Source organism: Lepidochelys olivacea, assembly GCF_965140295.1.
Source record: "Lepidochelys olivacea isolate rLepOli2 genome assembly, chromosome: 19".
In the NCBI taxonomy this organism is placed as follows: domain Eukaryota; kingdom Metazoa; phylum Chordata; order Testudines; family Cheloniidae; genus Lepidochelys; species Lepidochelys olivacea.
Genome location: NC_140429.1, coordinates 5,668,117 through 5,695,990, shown reverse-complemented (window position 1 = coordinate 5,695,990; position 27,874 = coordinate 5,668,117). Strand labels below are relative to the sequence as shown.

The 27,874-nt window shown below is 55.8% G+C and overlaps 1 protein-coding gene across 1 annotated transcript in view; it reads right to left on the bottom strand.

Annotated features, from left to right (window-relative positions):
* KCNQ4 (potassium voltage-gated channel subfamily Q member 4) overlaps window positions 1–27,874 on the bottom strand; it is a 79,492-nt gene that overhangs the window by 31,190 nt on the left and 20,428 nt on the right. The window contains exon 2 of the mRNA XM_084609719.1: window positions 2,636–2,726. Within this exon, the coding sequence (XP_084465845.1) occupies window positions 2,636–2,726 (91 nt within the window). The remainder of the gene's footprint in view (window positions 1–2,635; window positions 2,727–27,874) is intronic.

Genomic DNA, 27,874 nt, shown 5'->3' with positions numbered 1-27,874 from the left:
CTGCCCGGCTAGACAACCCTGCACAGACCTTGCAGCCAGAAACAGGAGCCTGCAGAGGGCAGAGGGACCTGGGGACCTGCCTCCTAAGTATAAAATCCCTTCCCTTTCCGTCCTAGGGCCAGCCCTGCCAGCCCCACTGGCCCCATGTTTGCAGCAAAGGCTCTCGTGGGTGCTTGCTGCAAGGCTCGGTGCTGGATTCAAGTCACCCCCACCCGGGCGGTTCTCAGGCACCCTCAGCACGAGCGTGGACTGAAATCAGCTGTGGAGCAGGCAGTTCTCCCAGGGACTCCACGGGGCTAATGCTGGATAATGGAACCCCCGATAATGGATCCTCTCGTTAGAACATCTCTGGGCTGGCTGGAGGGAGCTGGAAACGTGACCAGAGCAAAACTGCCGATCCGATTGCAGAGGGGCCTCTGGTTCGCTCTTGAGCGATAAGTGTTGAGAACACGGGGGCAGGTTTCCGTCTCTCCCCTGGGGCAGAGGCTACACTAGACAATCCAAGGTGATGGGGATGAAGGAATTGCACCCAGCCCTGGAGGATCTAGATGCCGGGATCCTGCCTCGTTTGACATCATGAGCCTAGATCATCCTTGCCTGCACCCCGTGGTCATTCATGCTACCTAGCAGGGACATTGGAACAATTGGTACAGTGCGGGTGCTGAGAGCCACTGAACCAAACTGTAAACCCTGGATATATTGGAAACCACTTCAAGCCAGGGGTGCTGCTGCACCCCCTGCACCCCTAGTTCCAGCACCTATGCCACCAGGGTACGTCTACACTGCAATAAAACACCCACGGCAACTTGGGCTCAGGTGCAGGGCTACAAATTGCGACGTAGACATTCAGGCTCGGGCCGGAGCCCAGGCTCTGAAGCCCTGCAAGCGGGGTGGATCTCAGATCCCGGGCTGCAGCCTGAGCCCAAACGTCTACACTGTGATTTTTAGCCCCTCCGCCCGAGCCCCGTGAGCTGACCCAGGCTCTGTGACTCGGTGCTTCGGGTTTCTTCGCGCCGTGTAGACGTGCTCCAAGAAGTGGCGGCAGAACACCAGCCTTCGCCGCGATAAGACGCGCAGTCCTCTAACGCCGCACCAGCAACCGGGAGACCCGCTGATGGGACGTTAACCATTGTGCCATCTCACCGGGCTCGGGACAGGTGGCAAAGGCAGTGGTGGTTTGTCTGTAACAACCCTCTCGTCACTGGGACCATCAGCGACAAGAGACCGTGAGGCAAACGCCAGTGTAGACAAGGGGGGTGCGTGCATGAGTGTGTCCTAGACTTTTTCCCAGCCAGGCAGGTAACTCACCTGTGCGAGTTACACCAGGAAGGAAAGCCAGGTTAAAACTGATCAGGTAAGAGCATCCACATGCAAAGTTGCACAGATTTTTTTTATCACCCCTGGAGCTAAACTGGTGCAATCGCTGTGTGTAGGAGAGACCTACGTTCCCCACCCTCACAGCTGGCCTCAGTTCACATCCACTCCTGCTGGCCTCTCGGAGGAAGCGTGCGAATGGGACATGAAAGAATTCCCTAAGCCACTGTGGCTATAGCCCAGGTGTGAGAAGAGGGGGAAACTGGGAGCACCACGGCTAGCTAGGAGATAAGAATAGAGGGGCTTATGAAGTCCCCTCCTTACCAGGGCCCAACCTCAAACCCACGCCAATCAATGCAACGATTCCCATGGACTTCACTGGGTTTTGGCTTAGGTCCTTAGGAAACCAGAGCTTCAATGCTGAGCAGCTAAGCAAACGGCTTCACGCCTCCCTGTTCACCGGGAAAGTCAAGGAGATGAGCCGGGAGCCCTCAACTGCGGAGCTTTTCGGAGCCGCCCTGCTACTCCTGCATGTGCCCAGCTTAAATATATGTGGGTAATTTTCTTCCACTGTCAGCATTGTACTGCTTTGCCTCCTACCTTTTGTACGCTCCAGCCCCTATTTTGCTTACTAGCGAGAAAGTCACAAGGACCTTCCTAATTTAGTCTCCATCACAGTCGGGAGAAATCCAGTGTCAGCTGTTTCTGACAGTTCGGGGGAAAGTTGCTTTTTTTAGGTTTCTTTCCCCCTCCCTTTCCAGTTGTTTTTTTTTTGCATGTCCATACATTTGGCTATAGGCTTCCCAGACACATTCCACTGGAGCATCTCCATTTAAAAATCCTCCAGAAGATTGTGCAGCTCCGCTGCGCTGCTTTTGCATTTATTGCAACAGTGAATCACTCCTGCAAACCTCTCGCAGCAATGAGAGCCGTGGCAGATTGGCCTAATGGAGGAGGCTGCAGAGTGGGTTCGAGCCTCAGTTGTGCCACAGATCTTGGGCAAACCAGGTCACTTGTAATTCACCTGTGCAAGTTACACCAGGAAGGAAAGCCAGGTTAAAACTGATCTGGTAAGAGCGTCCACATGCAAAGTTGCACAGATTTTATATCACCCCTGGAGCTAAACTGGTGCAATCGCTGCGTGTAGGAGAGACCTATGTTCCCCTCCTGTATGCTGACGCTAGCCTCAGTTCACATCCACTCCTAATGAGAGATGAAAGAATTCCCTAGGGCATCATGGCTACAGCCCTGGTGTGAAAACTGGGAATACACGACTCGTTAGGAGATAAGACTAGAGAGGTTTATAAAGTCCCCTCCTTACCAGGATGAACAGACATTGGTTGGCTAGTTTCTGATGCTCTGGGATGGTGGAGAACACGGACAGCACCAAACAACTGAAGACTAGGAGGAATCTGAAAAAACAAATGATTGGAGCAGATTAGCAGGCATCGATCCAGCAGTCTGGCGGTACAGCAGGTGCCGTGAGCCCATCTGGATGGGTGAGACACAGTCCATTCCAGCCCCTGGTGCCTACCATCGCTGCCAGCTTCCCAGGATCAGCTGGGATGCAGCCATGCCCAGACCTTACCCTGCTCTGCATTCATTCTGGGGCGACTGGATACTGCTGCGGGAGAGGGAGGGCATTCTGGCATTTCAGGCAGATGCAAACAGCCCAGACACCCTGCCTAATCACGAGTCCCACATGGGGACCAGCTATCCCAAATGCCCAGCCGGTACCAAGTATGCCAGAACCAGCTGCATCGTCCAGCCAGACTTTGGTAACACCTGCAAGACCAGGAGCGTGTGGGGAGCTCGTCCCGAATTAGACCCAGGATGGCAGAGGCTTAATGAAATCACTAGCACGTAGCAGCACCTGCGTAAGACTGGCAGGGTCTTTGCCTGCCAACAGCACGGCTTCTGGAGCTGAGCACGGGCAAAATCAGTGGGGTGTAATCCGACATCTCGATTCCAGTTCAGAACCTACACAGTGTTTCTTCCTGCCAGGAGCCCTGCTCAGGACCCCAGGGATCGAGAGACCTGACCCCTGGCCTGGCTTGCTCCAGCTCCAGCACATGGCAGCATCATTCTACCTTCGCACCCACAGTAAGGCGCCCGCCAAAGGCATGCATGACCAGGGCTGGAATAAGGACCTCAAGGGCAAGCTACCAAAGCTGTCCATATAAACAGCAGCTTCCCCACTCAAGGGGAAGGTGCTGAGGGATAACAGCAAGGGACAGGTGCTGTAGGTGATTTGGGTGCTGGGGGGGCGTGTGAATACTGGCTCAGAAGGGTTAAAGGCTTCACTTCTTTCGTTCTACAGGGCGTGAGGAAGGAGGAGGGAATTTCAACCCCAAACGCTATTCTGAGCCGCAAGGTTTTACTATCCTTCGACAAGATACCGTGATTGGAAGCTGTCTGGGGCCGGGACTGTCTTTCGCTCTGTGTTTGTGCAGGCCTGAGCATGGTCCATGCTTGACACTACGTCAGTGCAAAGAATAAAATCATCATCGTACGAGACAGGTTTCCCCAGCAAAACTTTAACAAACCGGATTGACCTGCAGGGGACACATGTGGCCCCGAGATGGCAGCAGAGAACAGGGGAGCTAGCGGGCTGCAGGGGGAAAACAGGAGGCTGCTTCCGAAAGCTACAGCAGATGGATGGAGGGACCCAGGCCGGGGGTGCGGGGTGCTGCTCAGGTATGGAGCCAGAGCTCAAATCAAGGGAACATGAAGAGATTCAGTTCGGCCTCTTCCGAGGAACCTGGGTGGGGCATGAGGTGCCGAGACATGCTCCAGATGTTCTGTTCTCGGGTAACTCAACTGTGGCTTCCTTTTCCAATCTGAAACATGCCCTGGGCCTAGCCCAGGAGAGCAAGGACCTAATGAAGACAGAAGTGGGAAAGGCCCATTCACTCCCGTAGTCCTTCCTCGGGGCTAGCCCAGAATCATTCCCCGCAACGCATTCTCCAGGCTACAGGGTCTCGAAAGGTGCGGGGGGGGGGGGGGGGGGGAATTTTCCATCATTGCCTTTGGGACACTGCACCCGGCAGCTCTCTCTGCCAGGACATTTGTAAACTGGATTCAGCCTGGATTTCCCCCTTCAGAACATGTCAGACCAGCCGCCCCGTCTAGACCTCCCTGGTCAACTCTTCCACCCCCGTCAGACTGCAGCGGACAGTCCGATGCATATCTTACAATACACCTATTACCATGGGACACGGGGGGTTGTGTTTGGGGTGGGGGGGAAATCTGGTTTCCAAACAGTGATTCAGGGCCACGCTCAGAGCAGATGTAAGCAGCCGCAGCTCTGCCAAAGGGAGGAGGCCCCTGTTTCCATCAGCTCTAGGTGTGGCCTATGAGCACGAGCAAAACCAGGGCTGGGAAGGCAGCATAAGCCCGTGAAATGCTCGAGCTCGCCATTGTGCAGTCCCAGCATTTCTGCTTTCCCTTTCCCCGTTGTGGGGACCAGAGCTCCATACATCCTGAGCGTTACGCAAGGAGAAGCTCAGCCCTTAAACACTGGGGCCTGGGGGCCTTTTCATCCTAAATGTGGAGTCCCAGCCCGGTGGCAGCCTTCAGCTGCCCCTTAGATCTCGATTTGCCTTTCTAGGACTCCTTCCCCCATGGGGCTACCGAGACACACACTGTCCCAAGAGCGAGGGAGAGAACTTTAGCCGGGAGGGTGGGGGGAATAGGGGACGGAGCTGGGGTGTCCCTCCCTTTCACTGATTGAAAGCGTAGCATCTTTCCACTGGAATCATGCTTTGCATTTTCTAGAGCACTGTCGGGGGTGGGGGGAGGGGTGCTTTATGAACATTAATTAAGCTTCACAAACTGCCCTGCACTGCGGATAAACATGATCCTGGTTTTACAGAAAGGCCAAGGCATGGGCGGGGAAAGGACTTCACACAATGGATCCAGAGCACACAACAGAACTGAGCAGTCCTGACTCCCAGTTCCCTGCGCTAACCCCGAGACAAAACTCCCTCCCCCGAGCTGGGGAAAGAACACAGGAGTCTCACCTCCCAGTCCCTTTCTCTTACCCCTAGACCACATTCCCATCCCAAACCTGGGGAAAGAACCCAGGAGTCCGGAGTCTCTTGCCATACCCCTAGACACCACTAGCTGTAAACTAAAAGTTCTCCAAAGTAGTTTACGTTTAACACAAAGACAAATCCCACATCTTTTTAACTTCCTGAAGCTGCATTTGCCCTGCAGTCGCTCACCCTGGGTCTCCGGGGTCTCAGTCCCACACTCACTGAGCAGACTAACACTAAACAGCCTGGGGAATCCCTAAGTCAGGGGTCAGCCACCTTTCAGAAGTGGTGTGCCGAGACTGAATGCATCCGATGAAGTGAGCTGTCGCTCAGGAAAACTTAGGCTCAAATAAATTGGTTAGTCTCTAAGGTGCCACACGTCCTCCATTTATTCACCCTAATTTAAGGTTGCACGTGCCAGTCGTACTTTTTAACGTTTTTAGAAGGTCTCTTTCTATAAGTCTATAATATATAACTAAGCTATTGTTGTACGTAAACAAGGTTTTTAAAATGTTTAAGAAGCTTCATTTAAAATTCAATTAAAATGTGGAGCCCCCGGACCGGTGGCCAGGACCCAGGCAGCGTGAGTACTACTGAATATCAGCTTGCTGCCACCTTTGGCACGCATGCCGCAGGTTGCCTACCCCGCCCTCAGTCATTACCCCAAATGGCGGCCGAGGAAAGCGCTGAGCGCCAACCAAAAAATGAAACCAGCCAATAATATTCCGGCTTTGGAAAACTGTCGGAGTTGGGCCAGTACGTTAAATATTTAATCACAAGAGAGACGTTCCGGCGTCCCCCAGGGGAGGGCCCCAGGAACCCGCCTGCACGGTGGCAACTTGCTTCTCATGCCATTCCTGGGCAAACGAGAGAGTGTGCCAGGGGAAGAGGGCGAACCGAGAAGGCAGCAGAGAGGAAGACAGGGTGCGAGGGGGCGGCCACGTGGGCAGAGAGGAGTTACCACAACCCTGGGATTCTCCTCCGTCCTACAGTCTGGGACAAAGACAGGCTTGCCTGAGTATGTGTGTAAGACACTGCACTACACAGCATTACTGGGCAGTGCAACCCCCCCATTTCCTGGGGGGTCAGGGCAGGGGGAAGCAGAGAGGGGAGTCTGGGGCATGCCCAGGTTTGCAGGAGTGTGTGGATAGAATCCATGGCGGATTTCAAAGTGCCATCTCACCCCAGGTGAGTTTCACAGACCTAGGCACAGGGAGATCGAGCCGCACGCCCAGGGTCACCAGGGCGAAGTCAGCTGCGGAGCTGGCAACGGAACCCAGGAGTCCTGAGAGCAGGCCTGGCCTCCAACCACTTCCTTCGTGAGCAGCAGTCTCCTCCCGCGCAGGAGGATGGGGGCATTTCAGGTGAGGACAGAATTCCCCATGGGAGAGTCAGCGCAGGCAGGAAGAATGACTCCTCCCACCTCCACATCTTGAGCCTCTGCCCCCGCGCTGGCCAGCCGGCCGAGCCAGGAGCTGACTTTGTGCTGCCGATCTGGCCAGCGTAGCCAGCGTTCGCGTGCGCCGTAGCCATTCGACTGTTGGCTCGTTATGGGTAAACGCCAGCAGTGCCTGCAAATCAACCAACCAACCGGGGTTTCAAGCATGCAGAGAAAAGGGCAAGTTAGGGGACTTGCGCCCCATGGGCATCAGGACTGTGTTAGGAAAAATAGGGGAAGGGCAGCCAGACCCTTCTTCCACCCCTTCTCCAATGAGCATCTGGGAGTCAAGATGCCTGTGATGGTACAAAGGAGTGGCAGAGACGGAAAGAATCTTTCTGCGTTCACCTGCCTGGTGAAATTTCCCGATGTGTTTAACTCCTGTTGGCTTCGTCGTGAGCAGAGCAGAGCAGAGGGCTCATGGGAATCTCCCCCTAAAGCGTTTGGGTTTGGTTGGGTTTCCTCTCCCCCTTATGGAAAAGTCCGTGTTAGGCATGACACCACATGGGTGTCCCTAGAAAGTAGCTGATTGCCTGCAGAAGCCAAGAGAGAAGGAGAGTCTCTCTGTGGGGGCCGTTAGCCCCCCCACATGGAATCTTGCCGCCAGGGTGGGATTCTCGAGGAGAGTCCCTACAAAGGCCAACACGCTGATAGAAAGGGGGGCGTTTTCGATTCAGCAGCTGTGGACTTTTCCCTAAGGGCAGGAAGGTGAGAGGACTGGCCCTATAAGAGCCAAGGGGCTGCCAGGAGCCCTGCGGGCATTTCCTCTCTGGGAAAGACGGGTTAAAGGACGGGCTTTGTGAATCCGGGTTACTGTTATTGGAGTGAGTCAAGCAGCAGGTTTCGAGAGAGATCGCACTGAGCCGGCTCTGGCAGGGGGTTAGATTAGGCTGCCGGCTTGGGGCTTCCGCCCCAATACACCTTTTCCAGTCCGCTTGGAGCACTGCCAGGAACCAAACCTCGCCCCGGGGCTCCCCGAGTCTGAAGTCGGCCGCCTCGGATCACTTCCAGAATAAACGGTTGGGTGAAGAGAGAGCGAGCGAGCTGGAGAAGGAGATAAACACCGAAGGCAGGTGGATCCTGCTGAGGGCTAGCCTGGCCCTTGCAATCTGCTCCGAGGCGGCTGTGCTAACAGAACAGCAGAGCAGGGGCTGAACTGCGGCGAACGAGCATAATCCGCTGCTCCCCGAGTCCTCTAGCTCTCTAGGGGATGCTGGCAATGCCCATGCTCTCCCTGGGGCAGCTCACTTCTCCCAGCCCCCTGCCTCACACGCTGGCGGGGAGAGGCCTAGACTCCACCCACACTCCCACCCTGCCTGCCCAGCCTGATGGGAGGACACCCAGCAGCCCAGCAATAGCCCTTCTAATGGCAGTGTGGCCTAGCGGATAGAGCACTGCCAGACACCTGATGGAGACATGGGTTCTAGTCCCAGCTCTGGCAGGGACCTTGGGAGACTCACCTCCCTGAATCTCAGTTTCCCCATCTGGGGCTAATGGTACTGAGGCAAAGTAGCACCAGTCTCTTTGTATTGGTCTCTCTTGGAAGAGAAGCCAACACACAATCCATGCCCCTTCTCCCGCACTGCCTCAGACGGACCAAGGACGGGACATTCCCGCCGGCGAGGACCAGCTCTCCTCTCCGCCTGCGGGTGGCGCGCTAGAGAAAGGCTGAACTGCAAGAACAGTCAAGAAGAGATGCATCAAGGGGATCTAACCTAGGCCACGCTGGTGCAAGATTGTTTCCTACAGGCTAGTTATGAGGCTGCTGCTCCACATTCCCATGCAAACGTTGGCAGTAGTTAAACCAGGGGAAGAGCTGGGAAACCCAGCACAAAAGCTGGAGCGAATGTTTTGCATGGCTCTTTAAATACACACACGCTGCTTCCTAGGCAAGGGCCTTCCGTTGCAAGCGAAAGGGGTGGGGAACAGGGAACCAGCCGTCCCTGAGAACACCAGAGACTCAATCGCAATGGGGCCTGCCAAAGCGCAAGCACAGAAGCACTCACGGTTGCTTCGAGTCCATTCGCCGGGTGAGTCCTGGGCCCCGTTAAAACAAAAGGGGCTTTGGCACATTTAAAAGAAAGAAGAAAGAAGGAAAAAAAAGCCCAGAATCTGGAGACGTAGCAAATGGAACTCTCCAAAAATACATTTTTTCCCCTGATCCAGCGATTCTAAATATGGAAAGTGGAAGGCTCGTGCCGCTGGCTCACGTGACCACATACAAAGGGCCATCAATCTGCAGGAGCTGGCCTGGCGGTTGAGCAAGCTCCCCCTCCCTCCCCGCCAGCTTGTCTTGGAGCGGGCAGCGTGCCGCCCTGGAGACTCGAGTGTGCGAAGCACAGAAGTGACAGGAGCCGTATTGTGGGAGTTGGACGTTTTTCTTCCCTCCCTTGCCCTGGCCAAAATTCCCCAGAGCCAGATCCCCAGCTGGTGTAAATCCGCTGAACTCCGCTGACGCCGAGAGAGCTGCATTGGGTTCACACCCGCTGTGGATCTGGTGCCAGCGTTGCTCCGGACAAGGTGTCCATCTTTCCCTGGTGGCCTCATTACACTTGATCCTTCTATACTGGCTCCAGAAGAAGGAAAACTTAAAGCCCTGCCGAGAACTCACTTGGTGTCCCAGCCCATCTGTAGGAGACCCGGGCCCCGCGTGCAACTGACCACGCGTGGAGTGAAGCCCTGCGGAAGGGACATGGAAGGGCAATGACCCCCCTAACCCTCCATCGGCACAACGGGTCTTGTTTTCTCACACTGCCCCCGCGATCCCCTTGAAGGGCTGGGTCCCGTAGTCCCCAAAACAGGGCCACACTGGTTCTTCCCATGAGCTCTGCTGGGATCCCGGCACTATCCACACAGCGCTGCGCCCCGCCCTGGGCCACCAAACACAGGGGAGGCTCCGGAGGGCAGCCTGGGAATGGAAACAGTGGAACGCTGCAAACCGCACACTCTCTGGGGCAGGGAGCATCCCTCTGTGTGGGACGTGCAGCTCCGAGCACGGGATGGTCTGGTGCACCGTCTCTGGATGCTACTGCAAGCCGGACAACAAATTTATCATAACAGTAATGGAAACCAGACGCTCTCGGCATGGCCCACGGGGCTCAGCACTCGCCCTGTGGGGTCATTTGGGGGCCCCTCAACCTACACAGGCTCTTTCCCCAACTTTGGCTGAACCGGCTCCAAAACCAGCTTCCCTGACAAAATAAAAACCCGCCCAGGCGAATCAATCAGTCTGCTAAAGATAGCGCCGGGGGGGATTCGGTCTCAGCCCCTATGCTGGGAGGGCGCGCTGTTCCCTCGCTGACATTGAGTCTCTGTCGCGTTTCTCTTCTCTGTTTGCTGCTGACTTGGGGCATTAAAGCCGAATCAGCTGTAAGGAGTCTCTGGGGCCTGAAACCAAATCCAGGCGTTTCCTTCAGCATGCTCGGCTCTAGGAAAAAACAAGGGGGATCTGTTCCTTCAGCGTGCCCTGCTCCGCTGCCTCGGCGGCACGGATGCCAGCGGTGGGCACTCAAGCCAGGTCCCCCGGCCAGCTACAACACCCTTGGCCAGATGCTTACTTCTGCCTAGCCAGAGGGGGTAGGTTTGTACCAGCTGGGGGTGAGGGCAGAGAAAAGCAGACCCCGGGAAGTGGGGGCGGGTGGCTGGGAATGCTAGGTACGTACCTGGGAGGCGAGCCCCTCCCGCTACGCTACGCTTTCAGCAAGCTGGCGCGGGTACGTCTCCTCGAGCCAGGCGGTGCTGAGCTTTGCCCACGAGAAGGTGGAAGCAAGGAGATGCTGGAGATTCAGGTTCCAAACCCCTGCTGGTTGGTCCATTCACAACTCCTTAGAATCATAGAATCGTAGAATATCAGGGTTGGAAGGGACCCCAGAAGGTCATCTAGTCCAACCCCCTGCTCGAAGCAGGACCAATTCCCAGTTAAATCATCCCAGCCAGGGCTTTGTCAAGCCTGACCTTAAAAACCTCTAAGGAAGGAGATTCTACCACCTCCCTAGGTAACGCATTCCAGTGTTTCACCACCCTCCTAGTGAAAAAGTTTTTCCTAATATCCAACCTAAACCTCCCCCACTGCAACTTGAGACCATTACTCCTCGTTCTGTCATCTGCTACCATTGAGAACAGTCTAGAGCCATCCTCTTTGGAACCCCCTTTCAGGTAGTTGAAAGCAGCTATCAAATCCCCGCTCATTCTTCTCTTCTGCAGGCTAAACAATCCCAGCTCCCTCAGCCTCTCCTCATAACTCATGTGTTCCAGTCCCCTAATCATTTTTGTTGCCCTTCGCTGGACTCTCTCCAATTTATCCACATCCTTCTTGAAGTGTGGGGCCCAAAACTGGACACAGTACTCCAGATGAGGCCTCACCAATGTCGAATAGAGGGGAACGATCACGTCCCTCGATCTGCTCGCTATGCCCCTACTTATACATCCCAAAATGCCATTGGCCTTCTTGGCAACAAGGGCACACTGCTGACTCATATCCAGCTTCTCGTCCACTGTCACCCCTAGGTCCTTTTCCGCAGAACTGCTGCCTAGCCATTTGGTCCCTAGTCTGTAGCTGTGCATTGGGTTCTTCCGTCCTAAGTGCAGGACCCTGCACTTATCCTTATTGAACCTCATCAGATTTCTTTTGGCCCAATCCTCCAATTTGTCTAGGTCCTTCTGTATCCTATCCCTCCCCTCCAGCGTATCTACCACTCCTCCTAGTTTAGTATCATCCGCAAATTTGCTGAGAGTGCAATCCACACCATCCTCCAGATCATTTATGAAGATATTGAACAAAACCGGCCCCAGGACCTTCCTGGCAGAGCCCTCCTCCCAAAATTCCTGGGAAACGCCTGCCCGGCCCGTCAGTGTTCGAGCATCAATCTTTCCCCTGGCTCTTCCGGACTTGCAGCAAAATCACCATCGCCATAAACCCAACCTTAGGGGAGCTGCCTCGACTTGAGCTACAAGGAGGGGCGCATTGGGCAGAGGGGCACGCTTTCCTCTTTATTGAAGCCATATCCATGCTGGGATGAGAGCCGCTGGGGTGCCTCCCCCAAAGCAAACCCCTAACTCGATGCGCTTTGTACAGCACAGTGTGATTTGCACAGGGGCAACTTATCTGGGTTCGAAACCAGCATAAATCTTCACTGGTGTAAATCGAGCCTGCTCTAGGGGTTCTCACCGGTGTCTAAATGCAAATAAGCCCCACATTGCCCAAGACCCCAGTTCCAGGATTATAACCCCACCCCCTCTGCCTTACTGGGGGGCTGGGTTGTTTTTTTTTTTTTTTTTGGCAGAACTGCTCTGAGCTCCTGCAAAGGTCAAAGGAAGAACGGCAGCGCCTTGAATCCCCACTTTCCCAGCCTGTCAGCAGAACATGAAACCCAGCCTGGCCTCACGGTGGCTGAAACCCGCCAAAGAAGCTCTAAAAAGAGAAGAAAACAGCTGGGCAAGTTTAAACCATAAACATTGGGGTTAGAGTGGGGGATGATTCCCCTCCTTGCAACTGCTGCATGTTGAAAGCGGAGACACCTGGCTGCTGACGGCGAAGAAACCAAAGCAAACAGGGCAGCGGCCAGGATCCCGCAGGGGATGAGGGAAGGGGCTGTGAGGAGCTGGTGGAGTTTGGGTGGAATCAGGCTCCTTCTGCAGGCGTCAGAGGGCTGAGAGCCCCCAGCGCTGGGGGTTGGCTGGGGTCCGAGGTCATCATGCTACTCACGCTTGGCATTTCCCTGCTGGTGCTCGGGAACGTTAAGCTCCCCAGTATCAGTATCACCACCCCCATTTTCACTGACAGGGAAACTGAGGCACCGAGCTGGAAAGCCACTTGCCCAAGGTCACACCACGCCTCTGTGGCAGGATGGGGAATGGAGTCCAAGCGTTCTGAGCACACAAGTCCCCTGCTCTAACCGCTGGGGAGCACTTCATGCCCGCACCGGTGTGAGGGTGAGTCCTCGGGAGGTCAACATACCCCCTGGCAGCCTGGCTTGGCATGTCGCTGGGATTGTGACTGACACTTTATCTCCTGGGGTCTCTTCCCAGCCCACAACATTAACACGCGACTTAAAGCAGGTACATCTCTACACACACACTTATCGAGAACCTCCCCTTTGCCTGGCCTCCTCCATTGAACTGTCATTACAGGCTGAACTAATCAAGGGCTCCGGGCTTGGTTTTCAAAGGTGCCAAGCGTGATGCCAACGCACACACACGGGGCTGGGACTCCAGCCTCACCCTTTCACTAGGGACACACTTTGTCCCGACAGCACAGAACATCGCTCTCCCATTCCAGGGGCTCGGGGTGCTGTTGAAGATAGCAGTAGTGATGACAGGTGTGGTTCTGCCTCCCCGAGATTCAGGTGCTGGAAAGCAAACGCCAACGTGCTTGTGCAAACGTGTCACCGACGGAGCAGTGGTGCAGGATGGTGCCAAGTGGCCGGAGCAAGTCACCGCTCCAGCATCAGAGTTCTGGGGTGCGTGAGGTGAGGTGACGTGCCGGGACTCGGCCTGGCCTGCAGTGTCACGTGACCGGCACACAGCCTGGCGCAGCGAGAACGGGGAGTCTGATCGGCAGCCCCTGGTCCCAGCCCAGAAAGTTAGCGTCTCAGGTTTGCAACGAGTGTGATCACGCCTGGGCTGCAACGAGCTTCTTGCAGGGTGTTGCACCAAGACAGATTGGAGCTTCCAGTGTGGACACACACATCCCAGGCAAGGGGATAACAGCAGAGACAAACCCAGCTGCGGTCTTTGCCCCTGGAAGCTTTGCACTTAAATATATGGGCTCTAGAGCTTGTTAGTTACCCTGTGAGTTAACAGCTCATTAGTTACACTGTGACCCAAACGGAGAGATCTTAAAGCTTTCCACTGCACGCACACGTGCATAAACACAAACACACACAAGCCCCCAAGACCTTTCCAAAAATTGCAAGGCTTAGGGCCACAGACAATCTTTCTCCCTGTGAATTAACAACAAAACCCCTTCCTTTCCATGCAGCATTTATGCAATTAACTCTTTCAGCATGTGGGAGTCAAGTCCAGAAGCAGGACAAACCGGAGGAAGCAGGAAGCAGCCGGAGGGATCTTTGCCTCTGGAAGCCCCTAATTCCCCATGGGTTCCGGCACAGTCCCTCCAGCACCTACCCAGTGGTGTGTGCAGCCTAGTAGCAAAGACCAAGTTAGAAACGCAGCAGGAGAATGAATGTCCTTTTTAAGAGCCCCCATACAAGTCCCAGCTGGGTCTTTGGTTACCCTCTCTTGGCAGTTTCCACAGAAAGCTGCCAACTTAACTATTCCTCTGTCGGGACAAACATGTGAGTCACAACAGAGAGGTGCCCATCACGACATGACCCTCCACCGGCACATCACAAGACCATGTTATCTCATGACCCTTTCCCCAAATCAGGACTTGGAGGACACCAAATTGCCTGGCGGGGCCGGGGGGCAGGACAATAGGCCTCCCTATCATATATGAGCAGTTTAAAAGGCAAAAGAAGATTTGTCTAAGAGGCTGATGCTGGATCCTTTCTGCTCGATGCATCAGCAATCGAGATTATACAATCAGAATTTCACAAGCAATTACATGAGTAATGAGGCATGATGCAGACAAGAATGCAGAAATCACTCAGCTCGGTCAGCTCCGTGCAAAGATTTGAGCTTCTCATTAACCTAAGGAGATGGGATTTGAGAGATGCTCTGGGCTCCCTTTTACTTTCTGATCACAACCCAAAGTTGGGGACAATCCCCGTCCCTGCAGACATCTGCCAAGGATCCCAGAGAGGTGGGATTGGCCCCGGCTGATCAGACACGGGGTCGGATGGGGAGACCGTGACTGTGACATGGGGAGAAGTCTCACACTCACACTGTGCCCACGGTGTTGCAGCCACCCAGCAACGAGCTGCCGTGCCAGAGACATAGAGCTCAAGGCCAGAAGGGACCATCAGATCATTGAGTCCGACCTCCTGTAGATCACAGCCCACTACCACCACCCAGCTACCCCCACCCCGAGCCCTTCAGACCCCACAGTATTACAGCCCTCAGGAGACTAAACTGCTGAATGCCACAGACCGCACCGATCCCCAAGGCCATCGCAATGGCCAGATAGGGCCAACCTCTCCAGACCCACAGGAAGACCCGCCGTCCCTAATGCCGGGCTTATTGTGAAGGCAGGAAATGGTATCCCCCTTCCCCCATTTCACGACTATGGTACTGAGTTTCTACAGGGTCAACTCAGGCATGGATGCGGCTAGCTGGGATACTGAGTTAGGGGATCATACTTCAGGGTAGGAAGTGAACACACCTGCCTCTTTGGGGTTCACCCATCCCCACTCTGCGCACAGGGCGGGTAAGGACAAGGAGCGCTAACCTACCCAGCGCGGATGTGCTTTGAACCCCGGCGGGCCGTACTGCTGCAGGGCAGCGTCGCGAGAGGCCAGTCTAAGGCAGGTTGGAAACATTCTGTATGTTCCCACATCATCTTCCCCTCCCACCCCACCCCAGGGAATCCTATTCGCTTCCCAGCCATGCACCCTACCACCATTGCAGGCCCTTTACCCAGGACGGCTGGGATGCTCACAACACTGGCTGGTGGAGGCCGAGACTGGAATGGAAAAGTTCTTCTGTGTTGCCACTTAGGCTCCTGCAAAATGAGTCTGTTGGCCTTGTGCCCAGGAAGCAGACAAAGGGACCGTCTCAGATGGATAAGGAGCACCTGAAGGCGGATTGCAGGAGTGTAATTGTTTAATACATGCACTAAGGGTGCATAAATTGTTTATACGAGCAACAACTCCAGAGCACTGAAAACAGAGACACAAGGCGACACAAAGATGCTGGAATGGACCATTCCCCTCTCTACAGACATCCGTGTTCCCCAATCAGTCTGGTTCCAGGGTAGGCCACCTGGGTATCTTCATGGCAGCAAGGAAGAGGAGGAGAGGAAGGAAAAGGTGATTAGTAGGAAAGGAGAGGGTGGAGGCCTGTACCAAGGGGAGGACAAGCCAAGAAGGGAAGGGGGGGCAGCAGGAAGAGGAGGAGAGATGGAAGGAGGAGGCCATGGCAGAAGGAGAGTTGTGGGGAAAGGGGGAACAGAAAACAAATTCTGTCTCTCTCAGCAGGGACCCACCCTAGCATCTAACTTGGAATCGGCTTCTCTGGAGGGGTGGGGAAGGAGCAGAAGGCCTAGGATGTGGCCAGCTCACCCCTCAACTCAGCAGGCCCCTGGAAGTCTAAAATGCTGCCCCACTGTGCCCACAATTAAATGATGTTCAGCTTTGCACCCTCGAATCAGCGGCAGGAGAAACAGGAGAGGCTGTCGAAAAACAGCGTGTGTATTTGGCCAGCAAAATGAACGCCCCAGGGATGGAGATTTAAACCCACACAATTGCTTTTAGAGAAAGGGACTCTGGGACACCTGGCCATGGCTATCCATGGGGAATACACTGGGCATACAGGACAAAACATGGTGCCACCTGTGACGAAGCGGGACTGTTCTTAATGTTTCCTCTGAATATTGTGGGGGTGCCTCAGTTTCCCCTATGCAGTTCTTAAGTATCTAGGGGGTGGGATAAGGGTGTATGATCACTGCAGAGCCCTAGGGGGCAGGTGTGTGCAGGGGTCTGGACACAGAGAATGGCCGACACCCTGTTTCCTGGCAACTGATGGCCTGGGCCCTTCCCCCCTGCAAGGTGAGAGCTAAAGGGTTGGAGAACAAAGGAAGACGGTGACCTCCTGGCCCAGGAAAGGAACAAAGCCCAGAGGAGGAGGGGCTGGAGGGAGTTTCAGTTTGAGGCTGGCTGGGACATGGAGTGAAGGGCAGACATGGTTGTCTGGCTCACTGCTCCCCAAAATGGACCCAGCTGAGGGGTCCGGTTCTCTGCACCTGCAAGCTCTGTGTTAGACCATGTTCCTGTCATCTAACAAACCTCTGTTTTACTGGCTGGCTGAGAGTCACGTCTGACTGCGGAGTTGGGGGGCAGGACCCTCTGGCTTCCCCAGGACCCTGCCTGGGCGGACTCGCTGTGGGAAGCGCATGGAGGGACAGAGGATGCTGAATGCTCCGAGGTCAGACCCAGGAAAGTGAAAGCTGGGTGAGCTGTGTGTCCTGCAGACAGGCTGCTCACAGAAAGGAGACTTCCCCAGAGTCCTGACTGGCTTCGCAGGGAGCATTTCCACAGCATCGCCCGGGGACTCCGTGACACCACCTTCCAAGAGAAAGCCAGGCCTAGCTGGCGCCAGGGACTGGCATAACTAGCTCACCATTGCAAGTTGAGAAACAGGCCCTCTGAACTAGCCGCAGCAGCTGTCTTTGGGATGAGGAGGAAAGGGGGGCACAAAATCTGAGACAGCGCTGTCCTAGCATCAGTGCAGAGAACAGGGAGCACCTCAGCCAGTCAGCTGGCTCCCGCTGCCAGCAAAGGGTCCCCTGGTCCTGTCCAAACTCATCGTCCCCTTTGGGGCAGCCTGTTTCCCACCTCATCCCACCCTGACTCGCTCAGCCGGCTCCCACACCGGCCCTGTAATCCGAAAGTGGGATTAGTGTCCGGGAGTAGGGGAGGAGAGGCCCAGAAGGGGCCAACAGGAGAGGGAAGGGGCAGCAACATTGGGAAAACTCTCCCCGAAGCGGGTCACCCGCTAGGACTTAACATCTAAAGCCTGGCCAATACCCAAGCCTGGGTTTCTGGGAGCATCTAAGCTGCTTAGGGAGAGTCAGGCGGCTCGAGAAACGGCTTTGGGAAGGGGCCTGTTGCAGTGAGGAAAATGCAAACCAAAAAGATCAGGGAGGTGTCCAGGGGAGATTGTTGGGTGGGGGGGGGGCAGGATTTTCCAGTTCTGGCCGTCTGCCCAGCGGGACACCTGCCCTCTAGACACTGAGGCTTTCGGGAGCATGTTGCACTCAGGACAAGCTGCAGGACAGGAGCAAAGCATTGGGTGTGGGGAGGCTCCGGGACAGGGCTGAGGGCCAGCGCTTTCCTAGGAGTCACTCAGCAGCTGTGGGGCTCCCCCAAAATGGGCCCAGGCTGCACGATGGCTGAACAAGCACCGGGCAAGAGCCTTTGCAATGTGGGGGAGGCTCAGAGCGACCCATACGCAGCGGGGGTGGGGGGAGGAGATCAGGCCTGATGGGGGTGGAGGAGCGCAGAAGAAAGCCCCCAATACCTTGGGTACAGGAGAGGCGATTTGGGATGAGACACCAGCCCAGACCACACTGAGAACAGCCTCGCCCCCTCTCAAGGGCTTCCAGGAGGGGAGCACAGACCAGGCCAGCTGAAGCATCACCTGATTCTCCCCCTGCTCAGAGAGTCTCTTCTCACTGCAGCTGTCCAGTCCAGCTCGCCTGCACTGCAAAAGCACCCGCACAAATCCAGAGACCCCAACCAGACATTACCCCCCCGCCCCCGACTGGGCCCTGCTGTGCAGAGCAGGATTTTCACCTTCCTGGCTGTCAGAAGGCGAGCCTGGCACTTAATGTCAGGTCAAGAGCACAGGAGCTCAAAGACAAGGCACCTCAGGGGCCTGTGGGGTTAGTTCTGTCCCCCGAGTGCTCTGTCCCTGCCGGGAGGACGAAGACAGCAGGGAGAGGCACCTAAGGCAGAGACACGGTTTGGGAGCCGGAGGAGAAATGAAGCCAATTAGCTCAATGGGGCTGCACCCCAGGCCCTGAGCGTGCAAGAAAGAGTATGCACAAGATGCCGTTGCACGTGCGCTAGCCAGCCGCAGGCCTCAGCATTCCTGAGCCCAAAGCGGAATTTCCTCCCCGTCGGGAATCAGCCACTCACCCCAACCTTGCACAGGAGCAGGGGTTTTCATTGTTTGTAAAGGGAGCTGCCTAGATTTCAGACAACGAGGCCCATGGGAGTTAGGTGTCGAAATACCTTTGAGCATCTGGGCCTAGGTTAGCATCTGCACAGTGCTTGGAAGATGTACCGGGCCAATCTCTAGCTGGAGGGTGGCTCATTGGCAAACAGTAGCCATTGGCTGGAGCTCAAATTCCTGCAGCTTTGTGATGGGCTGCAGGGAGACCACGTGTGCGGGGAACCCCAGCAGCTCCGATGTGGCAGAGGCTAGGGCACTCGCCTGGGTGATGGGAGACCTGGGTCTAATTTCTTGATCCACTGGACTCACTGAGCCTCTGGGTCTCAGTTTCCCCACCTGTTCAGCATTGCCATGACTCACAGAGGTAAGGGACGGATAAATGCAGTAAAGAGTATGATGCTACAGCGGTGGGAACCATATAAGTGTCTTGGAATTCCCTTTCTGAGCCCAATCCCCTCACGATAAGAGGTCTTAGGTCCCGCTGGCTCCTCCCTTCCCCAAAAGGGGGTATTTCCCCCCAAAATGAACAATTATGAAGAGAACAGATGGGTGGGGCCCAAACTGGAAAGTTGCAACTCTCCTGACATTCATCCTCATTAGAGCAGCTGTCGCCAGATGCTCCCTGTCTGCATGGGCAGCGTCGGGAACCGAAGGGCGGACTCGCAGCACAAATGCCAGCATGGGAACAGGTGAGCCAGGGAACTGAAAGCTGCTAAGTCAGGGGAAAAGGAGCTGGACAGGTGGTGGGAGGCAGGGGACAAGAATGGCACAAGCTGGCCAGCTGAGAGGAAGTGCTGGGTGAGGCTGGGATGAAGATGAAGAGCTGATCTTCCTCTGGCTTACACAGTCACACCAGGGCAGGTGAGTTTGGCCAGTGGTGGCAGGAGAGATTCCCCATCCACCAGAGGCTCTGCAGGAGCGTTTGGTTGTTCCGGGTTCCTACCTCCTGTCTCATCTCCAGTGACCCCAGCACTGAGCCAGTGGGTTTGTGTTTGCCCCACTGTGCTCCCGGGCCTCTGACCCACCCGTCTCCACTGCAGTTACACAGCGGGGTGAGCAAGCCAACTGACTATCATCCCAGGGCCCCATTCACCATCCTGCCCCAACTGGGATGGGAGGGGCTGGAAGCGAGATGGGCAGAGCTGGATGGGCCCCAGGAGTGGAAAACCAGGGTTGCCGGTCAGGAGAAAAGTGCATCAGCAAAGTGGTGGGGGTCTGGGGCGGGGAGAAGAGTCAGGATCAAGCTGCACCTTCCCCTAGAGCGGGCTGGGAGTGGACCGAATGCTCCTGCAGTGATGACCAAATAGCTCCACGAGAAACTCTTCCACAGACACCGTGCAAGCCGGGATCGGGAGAGCGACGTCCAGCCCCATCCCATCAAGCACTAGCTATGCCAAATTCCCCGGAGCAGGGGGCATGGCCAGCAGCACCAGGGCACGACGGGCATTTGCTGCCACTGGGGCTAAGGATTTGCTGCCAGGGCGAAATGGGCCAGCATCCTCCCCGCCGTGGAGGGCTGCATGGCTGGCCATGGCTGGTAGCGGGGTCCCCTCTGGCCACTGGTGCAGAGAACGACTTAACTACTAGTGCTGATGGGATGACCTTGCTTTCAGCTCCCCCACAGCACAAGGGACCGAGCTGGGTAAATGCAGGGGTCTGGCCTGTCTGCCCCAGCCACAGACCCACTTGCAAAGCCGGATTGGGGGGAAGCAATCGCTGCTGGTTGCTGTCAGTAAGGGGGAACTGCCTCTCTACAGAAGATGCCTCAGTGTAGGTGGGACGGGGATGTGAGGGAGTAATCATCACGGGGGCTAACCTACCACGGGCCTGGCACTGGGCAGAATGACCCATGCGGACGGACATTCAGGACAAAATCACGTCACGCCTCTCACCTCAAAGGGATGCAGCTCTGAGTACAACTTCAGTGACAGCTGCTGGGGACATCCTCACCAGAACCCCTTCCCCACTCGCCAACCCGTGGGTGCTGCCCCCTACCCATGCTTTGGGCATCCCCTGTCCAGACAGATGGGGGCTGCACTGCCCGACTCCTCCATGCTGCTGGAGTAAAGGCCAGCCCCGCGGGCGGGGGGAAAAGCCCCCCAAACCAAATTCACTTTCTAGCTCACATGTGCCTGAACCCAGAGGCTGGACTGCTGCCCAGCAGCCAGGCGCAGAAGGGATGGAGTCACAGGAGGATCTAGCTAGGGGAAGCCAATAAACAGACTGGGGTCCAAAATCTTTTTTCTCAACGTAAGAAGCCACAAAACAGGAAGCAGGGGGCACCGGGGCCATGCGGCGGCTTCCAATAAAAGCCACACACTCTGGGTAACAACTCAGCAGAGGGAAAACACTTCGAGCCTGTCTTACACATGGCTCAGCAAAGGGACAGATCTCCCTTTCGCAAATTTCCTGTTTTCCCTCCCCTCCTAGCTGCCCTAAGCTCACCCCGAAGCGCCTGCCCCGCTGACCCAGGGCAGAGACTCGGCCTGGCTGAGAGCGGTTTCCTTCTGCTTTACCAGCATCCTCAGGACTTGATCTTTAGAGATGAGGGAGCCGAGCCAGTGGTCACTGGCCACGCTCAGCTCTGCCCTGCACTGTCGCACCCCACTCTTGCCTCAAGGCTCCATCCATCCATCCATCCTGGCACCCCCCGGTCCACAGCCCTGCCTCACAGATCTTGGCCTCGGAGCAGCACTGCCGAGCTATCTAGGAGCTCAGCTGCTTGCATCCACAGTCCCGTCGCCAGGCTGTCGAAGGCGGAGAGAAGTTGTTTTGGGAGGCCCCCGGGGATACAGTAGGGGGTGCTCTCCCTGCCAAGTCAGTGCTGACCCCGAGGCACCAGCACCAGGCTGGGGGGCACGGTGCTGCAAGGGGGGGCTCCCCCCTCCCCCTCCGGAGGCTCCCCCCTCCCCCTCCGGAGGCTCCCCCCTCCAAGTCGACGCTGGCCCTACTGCGGTGCTGTGCTTCGGGGACGTGGCCCTTCCGCGGAGGTCCCAAGCCCCTGAGTGCCGAGCACTCCTGATACGCTGCACAGCAACAGAGGGCATCCGATCCCAGCGGCCTGCCCCCGAGACTCCCCAGCCTGGGCCTAAGGCTGCCAGTCCTTCCGCACGGGGATTCAGCTCCCATGAGCACTGAGCCTTGTCTGCTCTTCTATAAACAGCATGTCCTATAAATCCACTGTCCCTAGCTCCGCCGCCCTTTTAGGAGAGCGGGAGACGGCAGCCGATCTGCTCGGAGGGATATAAATAATCCGCTGCGAAGCAAGCCTGTTTTGGCCCGGTAACCATGGCGAGGGCTGCTGCCTTGTTTATTCTGCTGTGCATTAGAGACTCCAGCCCTCGGCCTTGCACGGGCAGAGCTCCCCCAGGCAGCCAAGCTCCCTGCTACCGGCACCCACCAGCACTCAGGGGTCTCAGCGCCTGGAGCCTGTGGGCCACCCTGCCACTTGGTGAGGGCTCCCATTAACACGCCTCCTCACACTGGGCCCGAACCCTCTTCCTCCAGCAAACCTCACCCCTCTGAGCTAACTGAGCAACGCCGGTAGCTGACAGCAGTAGTAGGCTGTTATCCTACACGGACCCGCCACCAGAGCTGGAGGATGTGACACTTAGTGTGTTACCTTGGCACGGCAATATCTGAACTCAGGGGACGTGCTGGATTTCTGCCTCTGGCGATTTGGGTTCAAATCCTGATCGTGTTAGGAGACCAACAGTTTCACCTCTGTTTAGAAGGAAATTATGCACCATCCCCGACGGGCTTGGGACAGCCACTGGGGAGGAGATTTCAGTGCCCCATGGGTTCCACAGGCATCCACGAGAGGCAGGGTGCAGAGGGATGCCTGGTTGGCAGGGTCTGCATCTCTCTCACTACCAGGCCCCACCAGCCCCCTGCTCACAAAGGCGCAGGACTGCCGATCCGGGCCTTGGCTGCTACTCTGCAGCCTGTGGGGGTAGAGACAGCCCTGTGCACGCTGCATTGCGCCCCTGTGCCAAGCTGCCAGGGACAGGGGAGAAGGTTGCTCTTCGGTTGCGGAGCAGAGAGAGAAACCTCTTTGCAGCTGAGTGACAGAGCCTAGTATCCCCCAGAAGGGCCAGGCGTGTACAGACGGGACTGTTAGCTAGGTGCAATGCCAAGGAGCAGTGAGAACCCCTGGCTACTTCAGCCACCATGCAGTGGGAGGCTGCCCCACCTTAGCCACAAGCACTGGTTAAAAATAACAATGTCACACCTGCAGAAACCCGCTATAGAACTCCCAGCATGGAACGAACAGGGAGCCGGGAGACACCCCAGTTCAGCCTTCATGCGCAGCTCTGAATCAAAGCCAACAGTGATCACGTCTCTCTCCATTTACTCTCCCTCTAAGCTGCTCTTCAGTCTCGCCAAACAGTCCTGGTTCTGGGGTTTGCTCCGACCTGGGAACCTCACGTCCCGCTGCATCAGGAGGGTCAGGGAGCTGTTAAATAAGGCAGGGACCTGCCCTGACCAGTTTATGGGGCTTGTGAGGTTTGGATTTCACTGCAGTTTGGATGCAAGAGTCCTGAGGATGGAGCGAGTTTTGCTTTGAGTTCATTCCAGTTCAGGATATGGGAGGTACCAATCCAGCGAGCATGTGGAGGGAACCTCACCCAGATCAAACCTGTCACCTGCTTCCCCAGACAGCGGAGCTGCCGAGATCAGTGCAGCTACACTCTCAGCACACAGAGAGGGTCATTCACCGTCACGGGACCGACACACATGCTTAAGGCTAAGCACCGGCTTTAATACTTTGCAGGATCAGGGCCAGAGCGTCGGCGCTTCACAGGATCAAGCCCTGAATGCACAGCTTGAGGCTCAGGATCATGCCCCCTGGTTACAGAGAGAATTAGCCATCGGATGAAACTGGGGCTCAACCCTCTGCTCTCCCTCCTCCAGCCCCAGGGCAGCTGTTGCTTCCTTCCACCTGCCATGGCACTGAGCCCGCTCTTGTTTATTTTATCGTCCCATCGGCTAATATCGCAAGGCAAACCCATGGCAGGCAGCGAGATATGCAAAGCAGGGGCTCGCAGGGATGCTGCGCTTGCAGGCTCACTGCATGGCCTGCTGAGGAATAGAATCGCTGGAGAGAAATTCCACTCCTAGCTTCCCTGGGCAAACCTGGCCCAACTCCAGCAGCATCCGCAGCGTTATTGTGGACACACGGAATCCGGCCCACTGCACCCAACAGCGCTTGAGACAGCCATAAATCTTCCCAGCCGTAGAGCGCAAAGCATTCGCCAAAGGAAGGCCAGTATCCTTATCCTCAAAGAAAGAGGGGAGCAAAAACACAAAACCATCTCCCCAAGGTCAAACAGCAAGCCAGTGGCAGAGGCCCTCATAGAACCCAGGAGTCCAGATGCCCTGGCCTATAGCCAGTTCACTCACAGCTACATACACCCACACAATTGCTAAAAGCTCCAGCACACCAGGCAAGGTACATACTAATCGCATTAGTACTGACCTAGAAAAGGATGTAGAGGGGTCTTTCAGGAGGTCTTCTCCATTCCCACCCTCCCTAGACCTCTCTGCGGTCCTGGAAAGGCTTAGAGCCTCGAGTTCGAGGATTGCCCACCTCTCAGTAAGGTTTGAATAGAAGTTATTGCAAGAGACACCCACAAGCATCTCAGAATCCTTGCTACTTTGCAGGGCTTCTCCGGGCTGCAGAGTGACATCATGTTGGAACATGGCCCAGAGGGAGTCATGGTTACTTACAGGATATTAAACATGACTTCGCATTCAGTTCAGGCATGGGCAGTCATGTTTAAAGTCAAGTGAGCTGGTCAGGGTCCATCCTGGTGTCCAAACAGATCCAGGCAGGATGGGACCAAACACACAGAGAGAGAGAGACACACCAAAGTAAGTTAATACATTAAAAACTCAGCATCGTCAAGAACTTCTGGAGCCACATTTTGCTCTCCGTTCCAGGAGCGCAAATCTGGATTAAATCCATGGACTTCGATGGATTTACCACTATGTAACAGAGATCAGAAGCTGGTCTTTTTGCTGGCTGTTTAGCAACCCCCGGCTAGGAATTCTGTTAAACCTCCTGTAACTTTCCGATACACCAACTTAAAATACCATTACTGCAGTGCCAACACCCGCAGTCTTCTCCTTAGACTGCAACCTCTTCAAGCAAGGACCGTCTCTCACTATGGGTTTGTACAGCTCCTAGCACATCGAGGATTTAGGTTGAGGCTTCCAGCCGCTACTATGATGAAAGAGTAGCACATACCAGTAATGCCAGGAGTGGATCCAAAGTATTTCTAATGCTCACAACACCCAAGGACGCAGGCATCAAAGATTAAACCAAACCAGTGAACACTTAGGAGCAATGCCAGGGAAAGCTTCTCCCCTGGGAGCTGCCCTAAGCTATAGAACGGTTGTCAGGGACTGGGAGGTGGCCAGTCTGCTCTGGTAGTTAGAACCAGGAACGGGGAGACCAGCCAAGGGTCAGAGCTAGAGTCAGAAGCCAGGCCAGAGATCAGCGCTGGAGAGGAACTAGGCAGGCACAGGCGAGAGTGCTGCTGTGGGCAAAAGCCCTGAGCAGACAGTGAGTTGCAATCAGGAGATTCTGCAGCAGCCCAGCTGGGCCTATTAACCGGCCGGAGGGCTGAGCCATCTAGCCCCAGGCCCAGCTGAGGCAACTCAAGCCCATCATCCCTGAGACAGTTGCTCCAAGGAAGCAGGGAAAGCCCCATCACTCGGGACATTTAAGATTAGACAGGATGTGACCCTTGTAACCATCCAACTGTGCGGGAGGGGTGCCTGGATGGATCCTGACAGGTGTTGTCCATGATTCACTGCCATGGTGCTTGGCCAACCCCCTGCTTTACTCACGACTCCCATCTCTGCTAGCTGGAGAAGGATCACTGAGAGCTGGGGGCAAAGAGGTCAGCGGCAGGGTGGAGGGGCTTCTCTGGCGAGAGGAGGAGACGTTCCCCGGCAAAGCTCCGCGGACCGTTGGCCGGATCTGCAAGGAGCTGGGGACGTCACTGCTCTAGCTAGTGCCGAGTGAGGAAAAGTTCATCACACGGTTCTACTTCCCAGCCCCTGGCTTTGCTCCCACTTGAGAGTGGGGGAGGCCACCCTACGTGCGGCGGAGGAGCGCAGGGGGTCTCTCGCAGTACCCTGCTCGCTCTCTTCCCCAACCTGCTTTCCCCAGCCCTTATTTCAACAGCTTTGCATAGAGGCAGGTGCTTTCCAGGCCGGGCAAGACCCAGCAGCGGGGGTGCAGCAGAGATGGGGCTGCCCTAGTGCTAGGAGCTCCCTGGACTGCCCGGGAGAAAAGCCCCCGGCACCATAAGCATCAGGCTCCTTCCCAGAAACAAAGGACCCGAGCCTGATGCACAGAGACAGCTGCAGCGAAAGCCACGCTCTCCTTCCAAGCCAGCCCAAACCTGCCAAGCAAAATACATAAAAATAGGGTCAGCGTAAGCAGGCCTGCTGGATGCTGTTCTGCAGCACGTGCTCCACCAGGCACCCAGCGCCAGGGCATCCTGAGCGGGAAAGCGCAGGGGGGTTAGTGCTCGGATCCGAGAGCCCCGCCTAGCGTCCTTCCGCTTCCACCCTGGGACGGTGACGGGTTACGTATCGCAATGGCCATAACGGGATATAGAGCCTTGCGCCTCTGGGGGGGAGGGATGGCGCAGAACCAGCCCAAGCCGGGACCGGGAGTCGTCGCTCAATTGCATGGAACTGCAGGGCCAAATCCAGAGGGACGTAGCCAGATTCCCTGAGGGCACCAGTGGGAAGGAGCTTGAGCTGCGCCTCTCAGGCAGGACAGCAGAAAAGGCACTGGCCAGGGAGGACAATATGGAACTTTACGCCATCTTGGCGCCTCTAGGATTCTGGCTTGCTCTGGGATAACGTGACATCTTGCCTTCCCTAGCCTGTGCCCAGGGGACAAAGTGATCACTGGAGAAAAGTAACACTGCACAGGGCCCTTGCAAATGAAGTTACCCAGGTGAGAATGGGCCCGGGAGGACCAGTGACAGACTGGTACGAGAGGACAGCCACTTAGAAGCAGGGTTTGGTGGGGCAGAAAGGAGCCGGTAGCGTGGCAATTCCCCGCCCCCCCCCACCTTTCCTCTTAATTTGGGGGGATATTCCATAGAGCAGGAACACGCTTGGCAAACTACATACCCATAATTCTACCCCCACACACCAATCTTGACCTTCTGCTGTTCCAGTCCTGCTAACACACCTTCATTTGAAGCCGCAACGTCCTCTGTCCCCATGCAGCCCTGCTTAAAAACCCTAACCTGCACTCCCCCGGCCCCATGTCAAATCTCTCCCCGACCCCTGCAAGCCTGCACGTGGAGAAAGGATGGAGCAGAAAGACCTAATGTTCTCTCTGTCCTAGGGAACGGGCACAAGAACACTGCCAAAACGCTGGCATCATCGGCATGGAGGATTCGGGAGTAAAACGTCCCGCAAAGCAGCTGCATTCAAAGGCTGAGAGGCTGCAGTTTCTGAAAGGTTGGCGAGCATGAGAATAGAGAACAAGGCTCAGGGAGATGCCTGGAGCCTTTCAGAAGGGAAGTAGGTTTAATTGGTTAACCAAGCATCTGAGGTGCAGGGAAAGGGTGTCTCCGGCATGGAAGACTACGATCCAGCGGGCCTGAGAGCCAGTGAGTTCCCATTCGATGCAGCCCGGTCTCACTGCCAGCCTGGGCTGGATTTGAACTGGTGACCTAGAGGCAAAAGGCTACCCTCAGGATCCAGTCACCCTCTGAACAATCCAGGTTTCAACACAGATGGACCCAATTACAGAAGAACAGGAAGCGAGAGAAAGCAGATTCCTTGTGCTGACTCAGCCATTTTCCTTGCACTCCGTCCCAGGGGAATCTCGGCTTAGCACTAAAATATAACTCTTAAGCGTGCCTAAGTGTCATGCCTCTGCTGGGAACGGGACAGAGGAATCAAATGGGAGATTCCCCCCCCCTCCCATTGTTAATTGCAACGTTTTCTTTGTCCTGCAAGAGCAATGCCTGTTGCCGCACCTGTTGTGCACAGGGGCCCGGGAGCTGAGCCCGAGGGGGGTTTCAGGCAAGAGGTAACTCGCTGCACCGGAGCTTAGCAAAGGCTGGGTGGGGAGAGTGGAATCTGGCGGCAGAAGGGGGGCAGGGAAATCAATCCACAGTTTCCCTTTGTGGCTTAGTCACTTAATTTTACGCATTGGTGGCTATGAGTCTGGCCTGGGAAACTGCAGCATTGGCCTTTTGTTGTTGGTTCCTGCCCCATAATATTTTTCACTCCAAGATCTTAAGTGCGG